The 18,305-nt window shown below is 39.2% G+C and overlaps 1 protein-coding gene across 1 annotated transcript in view; it reads right to left on the reverse strand.

The window, feature by feature from the left end:
* The window catches only part of CSMD3 (CUB and Sushi multiple domains 3), a 650,552-nt gene that overhangs the window by 451,833 nt on the left and 180,414 nt on the right, over positions 1 to 18,305 (reverse strand). Inside the window, exon 4 of the mRNA XM_044421466.1 lies at positions 7,948 to 8,142. Coding sequence (XP_044277401.1) covers positions 7,948 to 8,142 — 195 coding nt within the window. The remainder of the gene's footprint in view (positions 1 to 7,947; positions 8,143 to 18,305) is intronic.

Here is an 18,305-nt window from a genome sequence, read left to right on the forward strand (position 1 = left end):
TCCACGTTTCCTAAGGGTGGTTTGTGTGTGTGTGAGTGTGTGCTGAAGTCACATAATCTATCATGCAGAAGTTGTCCTGCAGGTGGAAAATTCTCTCCCCCTCCCCAAGGGCAGGGCTCAATGGCCTCCAAGGTCTTTCCAAACACTAAAATTCAGACACCATGGTCCAAAAGCATATCATGACCTGTCAATAACTCTTTTTAAAGTAAACAAGCATAATAATTTGACTTTTAAATCAGTTTAAGAGTATCTACACATAATGTACAAGTAAGCATTCATTTAGCATCTTCAGCTTTGAAGTGATACTTGGTATGAGAGGTTGCAAGTGAGGATGAGTGCAGTCCTGAAACTGAGGATGTGACAGTCAGGCGCTGCAATATAATGCCATAGGATAATGAGAATATCAAACTGATGGGACAAACAAACCCAGCAGGCAGAAAGATATCCAGCAGACTAAACTACAGATCTTTAAAAATCCAGTATTGAAATACAAGTGACAGCCTTCTACTCTATGCCTATAATTACCTGTTTTGGTGTAATTTCAGTTTATTACACAGAATTCATTCAAAGTGGTTGGAACATGGTTTTGTTTTGAGCTTATCTGGTAAAATCATTTGCCTTTTCATTCTGATGTACACAGTAAAATGTTCTGTGTTTTAAAGCTAAGAATAAGTTTTATCTTTCACATAAAAACCAGAGGGCTCTGCTTTACTGAAGGAAATTTACCTAAAGTTATTAAATCAAAAACGTTTTGAACTTAGCTCAAGCAGAGACTCAGATTCATGATGTAACACAAAGAAAACTTGCAAAATAACAAAGATGCCTCTTTCTTGACTAAAAGGTCATTCTTGGGAAGTTTTAAGATATGGATAAATGGTGGTTATTGAATCAGGGAAATGCTCCATGAAAAAACTGGAGAAAGTAAAAAGATAATTATGAAGGAATCACCCCTTGCATGCTCAGTTGTATAAATAAAACTGGGTATTACAGAGCAAAAAGGAGCCTGATGAGCTCGATTTTGTTTAAGAGTGCCTATTGATACACTTCACCTAATGAGAAGGAACAACTCATTGGAGAAAACCCTGATGCTGGGAACAATTGGCGGCAAAAACAGAAGGGGACAGCAGAGGTTGAGGTGGCTGGATGGAGTCACTGGGATGGTGGCTGTGGGCTTGAGTGGATTTTGAGGCATGATGGAGGACAAGAGAGCCTGGAGGAATGTTGTCCATGGGGTTGTGATGGGTCAGGCACGACTTTGCAACTAAACACCAACATTGATACACTTGAGTTGTGTACATACAACTTGAGTTGTGAGCCAGTTATGAACCAGCACTTGCCAACTTTTTGGCTAAATATTATACTCTGCCACAAAGGAGACTGTTTTTTGTGGCTATGCACAGTGGTGACGGCCTGTGTGTGTAGTTCTTTAGGTACTATTGAATGCATGAAAAGACCAGTGGGAATCTGTGAGTTTAGCCCTGACAAGCCATGCCTCCAAGAAACAAACGATTGGCATAGGTCTGAAGGGGCTCACTTCTACTTGTGCAGTTTATGTATTGCATTTCTATTCCACACAAGAGCCAAAGTTGTCTAGACAGTTCTCTACAATGTAAACCATAAAATCCAACTTCAGAAACATTCTAAATGATCAAAACGTTAAAAGCTATGGTATCAAATAAAAAAACAAAGTAAAATCTAGTACCACTGCCAATATTTAAAGTTCAGTAATAACCAAGATTAAAATGTTACCTTCTTTGATAATGCATTCCACAACTGCAGTGTCACAACATTCCACAATAGGTGGTCCTATTCTTAGTAGTCACATAGCTCACTTCTTTTGGCAGGGTCTCCTGGAAAAAGGTCACTGTGGTTGCTCTTAGAATCTGAGGAGTTGTGTATGAAGGAAGATGATTTTGATGGGAAGATGGGAACTTGACCCCAACCCATTTAGGACTTTGAATGTTAATGTAAACACTTTGAATTGGGCCTGCCAGCTGGTGTAATGGATTTTCAGAGATAGATCCATCTGTAACACATTGTAGTAATCCACATATAATAGGCTACCAGGACATGGAAAACTGTACCTAGGCTTCCTCTCCAGCGGAGGAAGAGAACACTGATGATTTTCTGAATCCTTCACATGTCTAGGAAATTACTTTTAATAATAAAAAAAACCTCCTCTGCAACCTATTCAGAGTGGTGATTCACATAAGTGCAGGGCAGTGCTGTCATTTTTAAAAGAAACAACCATTTAACAACTATTATTTATTATTTCTTTTGCCTAAAAGATGAGAAAGCAGCAAAACTGAAGCAGCAACTGAAGCAGGTATATGTACATACTCAAGAAGCAAAAGCAAGGAACAACAAACAAAGTTTGCAATGCTGCAAGAAATGTGTGTTCACTTAAAAGAAGGAGGCTGCTTTCAAACATAAAATACTCAGTGTTGACACTACCAACTGGGGGCAGTGAAACAATAAATTTGGGGTGCCAGCGAAAAATAAGAAACTGCTCAGTTACATAATTTATTATTGTGTTTTATTGCCTGCAGATTTACTTGAGGAATTTCATGCCTCCGGTGCCAAAATAACTTGAACAGTTTTTAGGGTGATTCATTTGCGGGAGGGGCACCGTTTTCTTCTCCAGTTGAAATGGCAAACTGTTTTGAGCCAGCCAGGATAGCAGTAGTGTTCCTCTTTATTGTTCTTTCTTGTTGCAACAGGAGACCAATTCTAAAGTTATACTTTACACTCAACTGCCTGATTCTCAACATTAGACTCATGGCCTGGAATGTGGTCTGAAGGCACATAATGCAGCCAGCATGTTGAAGCTAAGCAAGTCCAAGGCTGGTGTGACCTTGGAAGAGAGACCACCTGGGAACTGCATGTGGCTACCTTGAGTTCCAGAACAGGAAAAGTGGGTAAAGACAGAAAGAGAAAGAAAGAGCACTGGAGACTCTTTCTCCTACACAGCAGAAAATGAACCAACATTTTTCAATGAGTAGGACATATCTTACTCTCATCAATGCAATGAGCATTTCATCTAAGCCAGACATGTCCAAAGTCTGGCCCGGGGGCCAGTTGCGGCCTGTTTTCAAATTTCAAGCGGCCCACAGCCTCTTCTCCCCGCCGGCTCAGCCTGTCACTCATCCCCACCGGCCTGCGTTTTTCCCTTAACCGCACAGCGGTTCCTGCAGCTGTCCCCTGCTGCCTCCTGCTCCTTCAGGGCTGGTGGTTATATTTCACCAGAAGATGGCAGTAGACCTGAGTCAGCACTCTTGCCGCGTGACCCTTGCAACACAAGGCTTGTGTGCCCATTTCTAAAATGGCGACTGAACTAAAAAAGGAAAGTTGACAGCGACGGCCGCTGCTTCCAGGACAAGTGGAAATTGGAGTATTTTTTCACTGAAATACGAAACAACTGTGTCTGCCTAATTTGCCAAGAGACTGTGGCTGTTTTCAAGGAATTCATTATCTAGAGGCACTACCAGACGAAACATGCTAACTACAACAAGCCAACTGGGAACGAATGCGGTGAAAAATTGAAGGAACTGGAAGCTGCTTTAACGGCACAGCAGCGCATTTTCACGAGAGCCCGTGAGTCAAATGAAAATGCCACAAAGATGAGCTACAAGGTGGCAACACTGATTGCCAAGCACTGGAAACCTTTTACTGAGGGTGAATTTATTAAAGACTGCGTGATGAAAATGGTGGAGAAAATTTGTCCTGAGAAGAAGCAAGTGTTTGCCAATGTTTGCCTGACTCGTAACATTGTGGTACGGAGAACTGAATACGTTTCATCTGATATTAAGAGACAGAGGCAAAAGGAGTGGAGTATGACCCTTTTTTTGTTAGCCTGCGACGAAAGCACGCATGCATCTGACACCATTCAGTTATTGATTTTTTTGAGAGGTGTGGACAATGACATGAACGTGAGTGAAGAGCTACTTGACCTCCAGAGCCTTAAGGACCAAACAAGAGGAACAGATTTATTTGTTTCTGTTTGTTCTGCCATAGATGACATGAAACTACCATGGAATAAAGTCACTGGAATTATTACGGATGGCGCACCTGCCATGGCTGGCGAGCGAAGTGGATTATCAACCCTAGCCTGTAACAAAGTCAGCGAAGAAGGAGGCAAAGCTATAAAACTCCACTGTATTATTCACCAACAAGTTCTCTGTGCCAAACATCTGAAATATGATCATGTTATGAAACCAGTGATGAGGCTATTAATTATATTTACTCCAAAGCCCTGTGCCACCACCAGTTTCAACAGTTTCTACTCGACATCCAGGCTGAATACGGAGATGTTGTGTATCACAACGAGGTAAGATGGCTCAGTCGGCAGTCTGCACTGCAGCACTTCTACTCTCTTAGGGAGGAAATTGGACAATTCTTGGCAAAAAAGGGACAACCAATGCCAGAGCTATCTGATCCTGTTTGGCTGGCTTATTTTGGATTTTTAGTTGACATAACATGACATTTGAACATGCTGAACACGAGCCTTCAGGGCAAAATGCAGTGGTAAGCCAACTGCATTCACATATCACAGCCTTTGGGACCAAGCTGCTACTTTTCCAAAGGCACCTGTCACAAACGCAGCCCAATACCACACATTTCCCATTGCTGCAGGAAATAATGACCAGTTTTCCACAGAACAATATGAGTGCGCAAATAAGGAAGTATGAAGCAGACATCTCATCTCTGGCTGAGGAGTTTCAACAGTGCTTTCAGGATTTTGCAGCTATTGAAAAGATCACGCTTTTTTCATTTTCTTTCTCTGTGGACCCTGATGACACTCCAGACCACCTGCAGCTGGAGCTCATTAAGCTGCAGTATGACACCGAGTGTTGCAGTCGGCACCAACAGCTCCCTCTTGTCAACTTTTACCGCCAGCTGGATAAAGACAGGTTCCAAGAGATTCAAACATTTGCTAAGAAAATGCTGAGCTTGTTTGGTTTGGCATACTTGTGCGAGAAGACATTCTCGGTTATGAACATTAACAAGAACCGTGTGAGGACAAGACTAAGTGACTTTCACCTGTGTGACATCTTGCGCATCAAAATCACTGTTTTTAGCCAGATCTGGCCTATATAATGCACTTGAGATCTCAGTATCACCCTTCACATTAGTGCAGTTAAGTTATTTGTTTAGTCTTTCATAAAATAGTTCATTTGCATTTAATGTAAATAGTTCAAAGAATGTCAGGCTGAATGGTCGGCCCCCACACATTTTCACCGCACCAAATCTGGCCCTCCTTGCAAAAAGTTTGGACACCCCTGATCTAAGCCATCTATGTTTTCACAGAAAGTTAGGTATAAGCAAGTGCCAGAAAAGGGTGAAAAAAAATGAAGCCATGCAATAGATCTTGGTTCCAAGAGAAGATTTGGTCTAATTGTCAATGAGAACCATTTTCAATTAGTATTTAAAATAATACTATGAATGCCTGTTGCAGCTGTTTGTAGTCATAACAATATATTTCTAGAACAAATACCAATGTGCTTAGGTTCAACAAACACAAGTACAAAGGTATCTACTGGATAGGGAACCGTAAAATGACATATCTATGAATCTCTCCTAGTGATAGGTAAGTCATAGAACTGATAAGGAACTACAAATATATTCATAATGGTTCATAAGACAGGGACAGAGGAATCCCAAATCCACAGTATCTGCCTTGCAGAATATTTTATTTAGCTGCTCAGGGTGTGATCTGCCACTAGGAGATGATTGTTTTCTACTACCTGAAGAGTGTGTTTGCATTTTTAGGGCCTCATACCCTCCATCCACTTTATACTCAACAATTCAAATTCACTATGAATGCATTGTTTTAGAATTCCACTTAAAATTAACCCCTAACTAATTTAGAGACTGCCATATTTCTTCTTTGTGTTTCTGCTCTTTTCCTACCCAGGGACTTGTATCTTTTGTCTAAGGCAAGAGAAAGAACTGAATTACAGCAAACATGTTTTCAGAAATGGGATTCCACCATGGTTCCTTTGTCCCACAAGCTACACATATCCTCACAAAAACTACCAGTGAGGGGCAGAGTGATCCTATCGTCTCTAGACAGTGTCTAAACAGCCACAGGATTTTTCAAGATTCCCATGAGGTCAGGACGAGGTCCATATTTGGAGCTAAGGATCAATACTTGAATCCTTCCCCTTCCCTGCCTCATAGCCATCTCAGACAGAAGCATTGGCTAGCTGCTTCTCCGAGGTTGCAAAAGTGACCTCAGAGATGGGGTTTAGTAACAGAGCAGCAAAGGGAGGCAAGCGGTGGTGGTGGGAAGGAGACTGGTAATGCCATGATATAATTTGGCAGAACCTCAATCTCTTTCTTTTACTCATCTGAAATTCCACAGTTAGACAACCAAAATGAGCCAATTCACAGTTTTGCAGAATGACACTTTGCCTAGGAAACCTGCAATCTTTTGAAATCCGTGAGTCACCCAAAAACCTGAATGACTGTTTTTTTTTTTTTTAACATTTGGCATTGTTAAAGCATCCCGAGACTTCAATAATGGGATGGTCTACAAAAGCTTCAAACAAACAAACAAACAAACAACTTGTGTATCATTTCTTTCTCCCATTCCACCTTCTGATCAATGCCCCATCAAGGCTGATAAGCTGTTTCACACAATTTTTTGCTGCTGTTTTGTTGGTTCCATTAAAGTAAATATTGCCTATCTGTGTATTTAGGGCACATTTTTTCTCATTTCCTTCAAAATACAAGCCTTTCTCAAATCATCTTACTAGATTTCCGCACCTCAGTTCCTCTATACATACAACCACCCTTCTCTCCAGCTCTATTGCTTCTGCCAGCTCATTACTGCACTATTTCCCAGTACTGTTGCTTGCTGTTTCTGCATTTCAACCCCTGTTTCCCCCAGCAAATGTAATTTTAATTCTTCAGTTGGCTTTCCTGCAAGGTTAATTAGTGTGTGTGTGTATATAGAACAGCAGCTTATGTCTAGCACATACATGGTTAACTTTCTTAACACTGTTCATACTTCTGTTAGAGCAAAAGATGATAAAAAATTACACAAGCCTGAGATTCCAAGACACATTTTTTCCAGTTTGATTTAGGTTGGTCTAATTATAGTGAAATGGAGATGTCCTTAAGGTCAATACAGTGACCTTTGCTTTCACTTTCCACTTTAGCTAAAGCAACAGAATGCTACAGAGAAAAATACAAAGGCTCAAACCCAGTCATTGTGATAGTCCTACCCAAAATCCATGTAGTTCGACCGACTTGGTTTTGATTAAGTCTTAATGTAGGCAATGTCCACCATTTTAATTTCCCATGTATTTACTTAAAAGAAAGATTTATGATGGAAATGGATGCACAAACTATAGTTGCAGTCACATCTTTGTTTGATGTTGTAAGCAGTAAAACATAAGCATAGCTAATAAAAGTGAGTTGGGTCACAAATTAAATTTTAAACATGTTATAATTGTATTTTATACATAGTATACATGATTTTATGGTTTTATACTTGCTATTTATTATGATGAATATTTAACTGGAACATTTTAAATTTGCCTTGTTGGCTTAAACTGTCACATTTATGGTTTTTGTATCTTTATTTATATTTACTATGCACAGGTCTGTGATTAACCTGTGATTAAAAGGATGATTGATTGAAGGATTGATTTGCCAAATTAAATATAGCATTTTTTTTTTCTTCACTGGAATAAATAAGTCATGACATCATAGTTCAGGGAAGTATACGCAAATACCAAAATCTGAAAAGACCACACATGCTTGGATGTATGCAATTCCACCTGCAGTAAATTTTCTACAATTGTGTTCTGAAAGGCATGGCTTGGTAGCTCACAATGAATATACAGAATGGAATAAAACTGCATATAATCGGCCCAACATCAAGTACTTATATGTGTGTCAGTTGTTTCACTGTGGCTGGATATTGCTTTTTTATCTTACCTCTACAAATAGGAACTGGAAAATCCCAGGATGCTGTGTTTACTGAGTTGGCTATACAGGTGAGTTGGGGATGTCCATCCAGGATGTACCCTGTCACACAACTGTATCGGATTTTATCGCCAACATCAAACCTTGTTCCATAAACAACCCCTTTGGGTGGGACTCCAGGATTTCCACAAGAACTGCTCTGTAATTCTGCAAAAGAACAAAACACACAAGGGTAATCATTCTTACAAGTGATCATTATTGCTGTTTATGCTACAAAAGACAAGTTGCTCTTTGGAGGGCTGCTGCTTGAGGTTCCAGTCATTCCTCGTTGGGATTGTTCCACCCCCATCCCATTACAGTTAGCTGCTGTTCTGTTGCCACTGATCAAGTCCAGGTCTCACAATGTTGCTTTGGCTTCCTCCGCACAAGCCTTAGGCTACAATCCTATACATTCCTACCTGGAAGCAAGATTAACTGGACTCAGAAGTAAGACATACTTATGAACCTTACTATGGGTGGACATGGTTAGGGTTACACTTCTAGGGTTTTTGGCTGGAAGGATTTTGATGCACACACACACACTTCAACAAAACTTGGAGTTCTCCTGATTGTGTCATTGTGTTTGTGTAAGAATCTAGTTGTGGAAAAGAAAATTTGCCCTGCGTGTGCATGTGTGTGTGCACACACATGTGGTGTAAACTGGTAATGATTACACAGTGCTAAGAAGGGTGAAACCAACCCATTAAACAAATAATATCAGCACTATCTTGCAATTTCCATGGAAAAATTCAAAACAGCAGTTAAGAAGACTTAACTGGCTAAAGAAATGAAATCCTATATTAGTGACTTTTATGGTACTGAAGAAACACCCAAGAAAAATCAGAAGCAATTGTTTTGAAGATAGGTCCATGCAGAATGATAAAACTTGTGAAAGATTTTTCCTTTCCCCTCCCCACCATTTTTTTTTTTTTTTTTTTTTTTGCTATTCAAAATAATAAGAGTCGAACAGGTATGAGTGATTAGTAGGAAATGACACTATCACTTTTTAGATTGAATTATTTAGCAGGAAATGACCAAAAGCTAATTCTGCTGAGAAGTAAACAAAACACAAAATTAACAAAATACTGAATAACATTATTTAATAAGATCCTCAGAACAAGTTCAGTGATGTGAAATTAAACATCAAATGTATTAATTTACTGACTTCTTATACCTGTGACTTATAAACATATTTTTTCCTAAACCACTGTCACTCACCTGTTGGTGGGAACTTACAAAACTTTTCAGGTTGTTGATTCCTGTAGGTAAATGCCTTCCCCCAAGAAGGGTCCTCTGGCACACCCAGCCAAACTCTAATCATACTCAAAGTAGCTCTTGATCCTAGTCTAAGATAGCGCTAGCTTCCCCCCTCTTCTGATCATGCTTTCTGGAATAAAGTGAGCATATGAGAAGTTGTTCCACAACTGACTTTCACCATATCTCTGGCATTAATGGAGAGAAAAAAATGAAACCAGTGAAATTATTTAGCATGTTCTGCAGAAGTCAGTGCCTGGATCACACGGTGTTTAATTCTCCTTCATCTGGGATGTTCCCTATTTTATTAAGGCTCTGCCAACATAATTGTCAATAGAATAAACAGATTTACTTGTAAAATTCATAACACACTAGATTATATAATCATTCACTCAAGCTAGATGATACATTAACAATTTCCCCTGGACTGCATTGTTTCAGTCCTAGGTTTAGAAAAACTATTAGGATTTTAAGGATTTTTGGGGGCTTTCACATACTGAAGGATGTGAAAAGGATACCTGGTGTCCTTAGCCAAGGTCCTTTCTCTGTGTGGGTTACTATGTAGCTGGCTTGTCCTATGCTTGCTTTAGGCTAGGGCCAGTAATCTGGCCAACGTTCTTCTTACTGTTCTAGGTCCTCCTAGATTTTTGGTTTGCTTGCTTTTAATTTCAAATATGATTCTGGTTGTCAAGTATTAGCAGTTTAAACTGCCATTTAAAGCATATCAAGTTTGTAGCCCTTCTTTTAAATTGGAGAAGGAAAGAACGGGTGGAAATCCAGTCACACATGATGAGCATGATTTCTGCCCAAGCAGAGGCAGTAAGAATGAAACAAAAAATGTTTATTTTCATGCAACATATGCCATAGCATTAGGATATACATTTTGTCTGTGTGATATCATACCAATGGAGAGATTATCCAAGGCACATTATAGACATGCCTAATTCCACAGCATGTTCTATCTGGAATAATTACAGATATTCAGGTATTTGCATCAAATATACACGCACAAGGGCATTGTGCCAGCCCTGCTGCCTCCAGTACAGGATAGAGGAAGCTCTCTCCTTCAGATAGCTGACCTCCACTGTGAAGAAGGTAGCAAAAGTGGGGAAGCTAGTGTGCTTCCTCTCAGTGTACATTCATTCTATATTGGATGAGAATGTCTGAACAGGGCTAATATACTTCCAGGAAGTGTCTTTAAAATAATGTGATATCTGATGGAATACAAACTTGAGTAGAGCAGCCTTCCTCAACTTGGTGGTCTTCAGAGGTGTTTGGAGTGCATTTCCCAGAATTCCCATCCAGCAGAGCCATTGACTAGGAATTCTGTTGTTGTCCAAATGTGTCTGGAAGGCCAGAGGTTGGGGAAGGCTGGAGTGGAACATCCAAAAAGAAGCAGCTTTTTTTGAAATTTGCGGATTCTTCCAAAAATTGCTCCACTCTGATCCTGTGATTATCCATTGTTTGACCCCCATGTGATTGACAAGCCAATGGGTTTGATGGCTTTCCACTTGTCTATGTTAAGTGGAGGTACTTGACTTTCAGATGAATTCAGCAAAGGCATATTTGCATGTCAGTGTCAGCTTCTAGGTGCTGCAGCTTTTAGCAGAGACATGCAAGTGATTGTAAAGGGAGGCATCTTCTTTTTGGACCTGGTCAAGACGGAGTCAGTATGCTCTGGCTAAGTAAGTCATTCTAGGGTGAATTATCACACAAAGCTATTGCTAATTACCATAAAGAAGCTACATAAAGGAGAAAATGAGAGCCTACATAGCTACTGTATATATTGAGGCAGCATGTCAAGTCACCTTTGCTAGATTGGAAAGGCATACCCTGCAGCCAAATGGATGATCACATGTGGAAGCAGAGAAGAGGGTCAGACCTGATGACCTTACAGGCTCTTCCAACTCTGCTATTGTTCTGTTCTGTTCTAGTAGATCAGAAAATAGGGTATACAATCCCAAATGTCACGAGGTGGAGAAATGTCTATGTAAGTAGATGCACTTTAATTTATACCCATCAAGTCATAAAATATTATATAAGACCAATTTTGATGTGAATGTAATTATGACTAACTAAAGATTCTTTGGGTAATTTGCATGTGAGCATTAAGATTGCTTTTTCCAGTGCTTTATCAATGAACACATGTACTGGAAGAGAAATGTGTAAATGAACTATATAGTGAATACATAACCCCAAATCAAATGCCAAAAAATAGAAAAGATTTAACTGATTTAACAAACTTTGCATTTGTTCTCAAAAATATTAATTCCCATAGCTAATTAGAATGAAGGGGATGAGATGAGTAGATACTTTTTTTACCAATTACTTTTCACCTGAGATAGAATACTGAGCACCAAGCACAAATAATTAGACTCAATCCATTAATTAAAGGTGTTTGTAGAGAGACTTTGAACATACTGTAAATTCTAATTGCGTCTAGCAGATGTAGTAATTTATCCCCCCAAAACTCATCAATCCGTCCTCTTACTTCATTAGACACTACACACAGTAAAACCATGACTGGTCCTGAAAGCATAATTTTTATCCCTCCCAGCCCATAAATTATCTTTTAATAAGAGTTGTTTCTGAATGTTCCAGGAAGGCCGTCCTTTAGGAAAGTCAGCAAGTTGGCCTATATTGTACATTATAGCCAGATTCTCAACTGTTCTTTTACTTGTGATAGTGAGCTTTTGTTTGTTTAGAGAAGAGGGGTAATACTTTTTCTTGGCACCAGCTTCATTCTTTTCTCCCCATTAAACCCAGAAATCTAGTGCCAGTCAATTGTGGGGTAACTTCTCACATGTTCACAACAGATGACTGGTGTGCTATTTGTTGAAAGCAACAGCTTTTGGCATTGCCTCCATTTCAAGAAAGATTCAGCAGAGAAAGGAGAGTTATTTGAGACACACAGGCCTGCCGTAAGCTTTGTTTCCAATATATTTAAATAAATATTTTCCTCATTATTTTTCACTAATGTGTTCCCTTTTTGTTTGTTCCTTTTTTGCTTCCTTCACTCAGACAACACTTATCCCTGTTGGATAACCATGTTGATTCCTTGACTCTGTTAGTTAACCATGTGGGCATCAATCCAGAGCTTGATTGGATTGCACAACTAATGAAACTGAAGCTGCCATGAGAAAGCGAGAAAGGGAAAGTCAAAGGCAGCAGAAGAAGATGAAGATGAAGAAGAAGAGGGGGAGAATCAAATATGAGATGGATCAGTTCCATAAAGGAAGACACAGCCTTGTGTTTACAAGAGCTGAGCAGGCTTGTCATGGACAGAACATTTTGGAAGGCACTCATTCATAGAGTCACCATAAAGTGAAGGCAATGGAATGGCACACAATACCATCATCATTTATTTATATATTTAAAATATTTATATGCCGTCCTATTTGCAAAAAGCCTCAGGATGGCTTACAGTATAAAATATAAATAAATTCCCAACCTACACTGGCTGCAGTTAAAATATAGAAAAGACAATATTAAAACTTATTAAAATATCGCTGGAATAAAAAGGTCTTAACCTGGCACCGAAAAACAAATAATGATGGCGCCAAGTGGACCTCTCTGGGGAGTGCATTCCATAGATGGGGCACTACCGCAGAGAAAGCCCTCCTCCGGGTACTTTGCCTCCTAATATCTTTCACGGAGGGTTCCCGGAGGTCCCACCTTTGTGGACTTCATGGTGACTTTGCTTGTTCGTCAGAGGTACTTCAGCTGAGCTGTAATACTGTGGTGTAGAACTGTGGTTTCAAGCAGGGTTGAGCCAAATTATTCATTATTCTCTTTTTCAGAACTTCCTGAAATTAAGGAAGATGTTAAGCATACTCTTCTTCAATTTCAGGTAAGGAGTGAATCCTAGAAAATTTTGGTAGGGTGATGGTCCTGCGATTAAGACCTAACACTAGATTTAAATATCTTCTTATAACAAAACAAGCCTTTCTATTACTCTGAGCATCTGCATAATTACAATGATCAGCCAATCCTGTTCTTCAGTTGTATAAAATAATATATTGTAGCAGGGTACATTTTATAGGAAATTGCACCATGCCAGGATGTTTTCTAGAGGGATAAACAGGAAGGATTGTACATCCATGTACTCAGACGCTTTTTAAAGCTTCTGAAAAACATGTTTGAATAAAAAGAGCAAAAAAGAGTGGTTTTACCCTCTACTTCTCATGAAAGGAGTATACTCCCCATTCATAAAAATTAGTAGAATTCAATGCACTCATCCCAAAGGTCAGTAAAACAGCTTCCCCACATTCACAGCATGAAAAAGCATTGTGTAGAAGGAGAGTAACTGGCTCTGCACAATCTTTAGACAAGCCTAAAAATGTTTGGAGGAGTTTGGACCATTTTGACCTCCCTTTTCAAGATTGGAATCACAGCCTTGGTCAAATGAAGCCATTCCCTGCATGGCTATTTATTAATAATGGAGTCAATATTCCTCCTTAGCTGGCCCTGTAGAATAGGAATTCACATTAAACACAAGTTTCATGTCAGAAATCAAGTTGATTTGACTCAGAAGATGTTTTTACTCAGTCCAATTCAAGGGCTGTGTAAAGTGAAATTTGGAAACCCAAATCTTGGTTCCCTTTGTCCCAGGTTAGATATTATAGTTTTGGGGTGCTTAGAAAAGCTTCCTTAATCTCTCCCATTGTTTGGAGGGCAATTCCTATGAAAACATCATCCATTATGGAAGTGGCCCTCTAACAGAAATGGCTCATTAAAGAAAGATATGTGTGGGAGCTGACATTGTCCTCAACTCTATCAAAACCATTTATAGGGTGGAAAGGAAAATATGAGGAGTTAATAGCACGATATAATGTGTATACAAGCCCACTGACAGTGTGTGGGGGGGGGCGGGGGCGTGGGTAAAGGAAACATTCACACAGCCATAAGTGCACAATTGCAACGGACAGTAAGACTCATATGCCTCATGGCATATACCGTCATACAGTCAAGTAGTTTAAGAAAACAGCGATCCCACACACACAGTAATAAAAGAGGAGGGAACACAGAACTTGATTCAAAATGAAAACTAAGTCCAGATGTAGGTTGAAGGAATGCACTGAAATGGAAAATGAATTTAGGGGAAAAATGGGATGTTGGAATAAAGGTTGATTCAAGCATAAAAACTGATTGGAAAGATAAGAAATCGGGAAAATACACAAGCCACAAATAACTCAACTAATGATCTCCAAATGATCCTCTTCAGTGCTAAGGATACAGCAGGTTTAAGCTGAACAGCAGATACAATTTAACATCCCTCCCCTGAAGCACTGTGATTGGAGAACCTTAGAAAATTATTCTGTGAGAGTATAAGATAGACTTCTCTGTGGATCACTTGATACCTCTTCTTATTTATTATTTATTTATTTATTAGAACATTTTTATGCCGCCCCTTGCCGAAGCCTCGGGGCGGCTTACAACACAATAAAATACAATAAAATACAAAAATAACAAATATTTGTTATTAATTAAAATTAACAATATAAATAAAAAATATAAAAGAAGTCACCCTGGCCTTCTCCAGCAATTCCCAATATGGAAAAGTGAAATAAGCTAGCAAATCTTTGCAGGCACAATGCCTATTTTTATGTAATGTTCTAAAGGGCAAAATTGCTCAGAAAGTTTTAGGAAGGTCAGGATTTGGCTCTGATAATTTTGGAGAGAATCCTTTTTGGCCAAGAATGCCAAGAAATGAATGGGCTAACTGAACTTGGAATATAACTGAACTCAGTGCACATTCCTAGTATAGAAATTTATTTCAGTTGCCCAGAGAACATTGGTTTTTGGGTGGTTTTAATAGAAGTTGAAAAATTGGAGCTCTGTATAGCAAGAGTGGGGTAGTGCCAGGCTGACCATCTGGCCCACAGAGCCTAAAGTGTGGATAGTTCCTGAAGTTCCATTTTCTGAAGATCACTAGGGGGAACCACCACCAGTGTTATCTCCAAAATGCAGGAAGTCCTCTGCATGCCACTCCTGCTGCCAAGCTCCCATTCTTTCATTTCACTTTAACACAGAACAGAAGCTTTCATTCTCCTTTTTCACACACAAAGGAAGAGAGGAAGTAGGTCCAAGAAGTTCCATAGTTCATTCGCAGCTACCTAAAACAAAGGTCTTTATCACACTGCCTGTGGATACTTGTACATCTACAGGAACTTCTGCTCACTGTACCCTTCAGACATTTATTTGAATAATAAATGTCTTTCCTTTGGAACTTTGAAAAGAAAGGAGGACAGTCCTAGATGAAATGAGGACAGACCTAGCTAGGCCTACTCAGAAGTAATTTTAAGTAATTTTTTTAAGCATGCATAGTACTACAACCTTAAATATGTTATTAGCTGTATTTTTGTGGCATCAGATATGTGGATTTGCTCTAATTCTGCCCTTTACTTCGGTGAATTACAAACCTCCACATTAGCCATTGTGGGATTAGCCAGTTCTTCCATAGCAGTCATTTTGTGGTAGTACCCACAGCAGTTTGTCAAATTCTCAAATGTGTACACAGATCCAAAATATTTGAGGACTGCTGACATAAAATGCAGTTCAGGCCAGCATTCTCCAACAGGGTGTCTTCTAGATGTCTATTAATACAATGCCCATCATCCTGCTGGATGGCATTATGTACAGTATAGTGGAGGACATCATATTGTTGAAGGGTGGTTTAGGTAAAAGTCTTAAATAGGCCATAATGCCCAATTTTTGACTAATGCCATGGCTACATGAATTGCAAGAGGCATGCTTTTTCTTTAAAACATCTCCATGACAACAATTGATTTTAACATATCAGGGATAAGGTTTATAGCCTGGCCTTTGTGAGGTAAAAATGATATTTTGTCCATCATAATATTAAAACCCTCCTTCTCCCTTATTTATTAGGTACAATTCTGCACAGATTTGGAGAATTAGCATATTCTGTTTGGACTGAAACAAGATCTTGTCTCTAAACATTTCAAGGGAAAGTCAAGAGTGTACAAGTCACCCTATCTTCTTCCATGCGGCAAGAAAACTCTGAGGGCAAATCACTCATAAAACATTTCCGGCATGCTTTTGCATTTCTTATTCCATTCTGTTCTGCATGAAGAACTCTTGTTAATGTCAAAGGGAGTTTTGAGCTTAAAGTTCGTGTAAATTATGCTCCAGAGAGCTCTCCTTCACTAAGATGGGCAAATATTTTTAGAACATTTAATTAGCAAAATCTTCCTATTTGTAAATGGTAATTAAATAACTCTCACGGCTATACTTTTAAATGGAAACTCTGAACAGTGAAATTATTTTACTCCTGTTAAGATCAAGGTTAGCAAGGATACCTATTAATTTCTAACATTCATGTTTGGGACCTGTAGCTCTGGCTACTATCATGAATGGTTTCCTTTATTCACAGGACTACTCAAGCAAGGAAAAATAAGCTCAGAAGTACCTGTATTATGTTTTTTAAATTACATGTGTAGCCTTCACAATTACTCCAAAACTTCAACTATTATACATAAGGAGTGGTTCAATTCAGCCTGTGAGATAACTGATCTCCCCAAACAACAACTAGACACATCAAGGGCATCCATAATTAGAATACTTTGGCTAGTTCAGGGGAGAGACATTTAAAAGAAGAAGTGAGAAAAATATGGCAGTAGCCAGAGCTCCACTTGTCAAATCTTTAATTGGAAGTGTAGCAGCTCTATTCCTTCGAAAATTCCTGCATCTTGAGGTCATGCATGTGTCAAAATTTTTGAAACATTCTGAAAACATTTATTTCAGAAAGACTCCCTAAAGTAACCAGCTATGCTTTTTAATTGATTCTGATTTTAACATATGACTGTATTCTTTTATTTGTGCTATCTTATTCTGCTCTGAAATCTCCATACCAAAATATGGGGTAGTGTATATAACTTTATACCTTGCAAACAAGTATAGTAGAGGAGAGGAGAAGAAGTCCAGCCCTGCTGCCCTCATAGCTGATCATGTCTTTTTAATGTCTTGTTTTAATAGCATAGCACTGCATGGATTAAGCTACCACACCAATAAGCACTGTCAAGACAACCTGGTTTGCCTTGACTTCTAAGGAAGCAACCCAAACAGTCTACTAGAATCATAGATTCTATTATTTTTAGCACTGGAAGGGGCTAAGAAGGCCATTGGGTCCAACCCCCTCCAGTTGCAAGACACCAATTTACATCATCCCACTCAGAGGACTGTTAGCATTTTCTTGAATGCCTGAAGTAGGGAGAGCCCACCACCTCTCTAGGCAGCTGGTTCCACTGCTGTATTGCTCTGACAGCGAATCAACATTTCCTGATATATAACCTGAACCTGGGTTGTCTCAACTTGCTTATTCCATGTCCTACACCCTGGCATCTGTGAGAAGATATCGACCTTCCTCTTTGTGACAGTCTTTGAAATACTTATAAGACTGATATCATGTCCCCCATCAGACTTCTTCTCTCAAGGGTGAACATACCTAGTTCTCTCAGTCTCATCTCAGAGTTTCCAAACCCTGGATCATTTTGGTTGCCCTCCTCAGGACCCTTCTAATTTTTCTGTATCTTTCCTAAATCTTGGTCTCTCGAACCAGACACAGGTTTATAGATGAGGTCTAACTGGTGATGAGTATAGCAGAACTATTACTTGTTGTGATTTGGAAGTGATACTTACATTAATGCAGCCCAAAATACCATTTTCTCTTTTTGTGGCTGCATCACATTGTTGGCTCATATTTAGCTTGTTGTCCACAATTCTAAGCTAGTTATATCTGTCCAGCACTCAGCTGAACAGGATTCCTTTGGAATTAGTAAACTTTTTCATTCATTTTGGCAGAAGTTCTATAACCTTCCAATATAAAGAAGAGCCCTATACAGGCATTTGAGTGAATGTCTGTGAGCATAAAACAAGGAAGGAAAGGGCATCCACACACAAGCTCTGATGCCATCTCCTTGCATGTGCTAGGTATGCATCAGTATATCTGTTTGGAAAATGTTCAGGAAAATGTTTGATTCAGAAACTTTCAGACCCATACATCTTTCCATTGCTTACATATGCCACACATTTACTCCAGTTAAGAAAAGCTAACC

This window comes from Varanus komodoensis, unplaced genomic scaffold, assembly GCF_004798865.1.
Source record: "Varanus komodoensis strain SLA01 unplaced genomic scaffold, ASM479886v1 scaffold12, whole genome shotgun sequence".
In the NCBI taxonomy this organism is placed as follows: Eukaryota; Metazoa; Chordata; class Lepidosauria; order Squamata; family Varanidae; genus Varanus; species Varanus komodoensis.